Raw genomic sequence first — 246 nt, 5'->3', positions numbered from 1 at the left:
AGCCGTTCGCCCGGTGCCTCCGGAGCCTGGTTGATGTGGAGGAGGTGGCGGTGTGTGGCAGTGCTGTGTGAGGGGTCGGCCTGGCCCGTTGTTGGGGGGTTTAACCAATCTGTCCTGCGCGTGTGTTTCAGGACTCGGGTGAAGCCAATGCCCAGGTTGGAGAACTGCGCCTGGAGCTGTTCCTGCGCTGCCAGGGGAAGGCACAAAACCCAGCTGGGGGACACGGCTGCCGGGGTGGCCGCCCAG

The 246-nt window shown here is 65.9% G+C and overlaps 1 protein-coding gene across 1 annotated transcript in view; it reads left to right on the top strand.

Annotated features, from left to right (window-relative positions):
• Nucleotides 1-147: 147 nt before the first annotated feature.
• The window catches only part of LOC104466174 (insulin-induced gene 1 protein-like), a gene marked incomplete at its 3' end in the record, with an annotated part of 324 nt that continues 225 nt past the window's right edge, over nucleotides 148-246 (top strand). The window contains exon 1 of the mRNA XM_010079517.1: nucleotides 148-246. This exon is cut by the window's right edge and continues 225 nt beyond it. Coding sequence (XP_010077819.1) covers nucleotides 148-246 — 99 coding nt within the window.

Source organism: Pterocles gutturalis, unplaced genomic scaffold (assembly GCF_000699245.1).
Source record: "Pterocles gutturalis isolate BGI_N339 unplaced genomic scaffold, ASM69924v1 scaffold9994, whole genome shotgun sequence".
Taxonomy (NCBI): domain Eukaryota; kingdom Metazoa; phylum Chordata; class Aves; order Pterocliformes; family Pteroclidae; genus Pterocles; species Pterocles gutturalis.
Note: the sequence above shows the minus strand (reverse complement) of the source record. Positions and strands in the feature narration are given on the sequence as shown.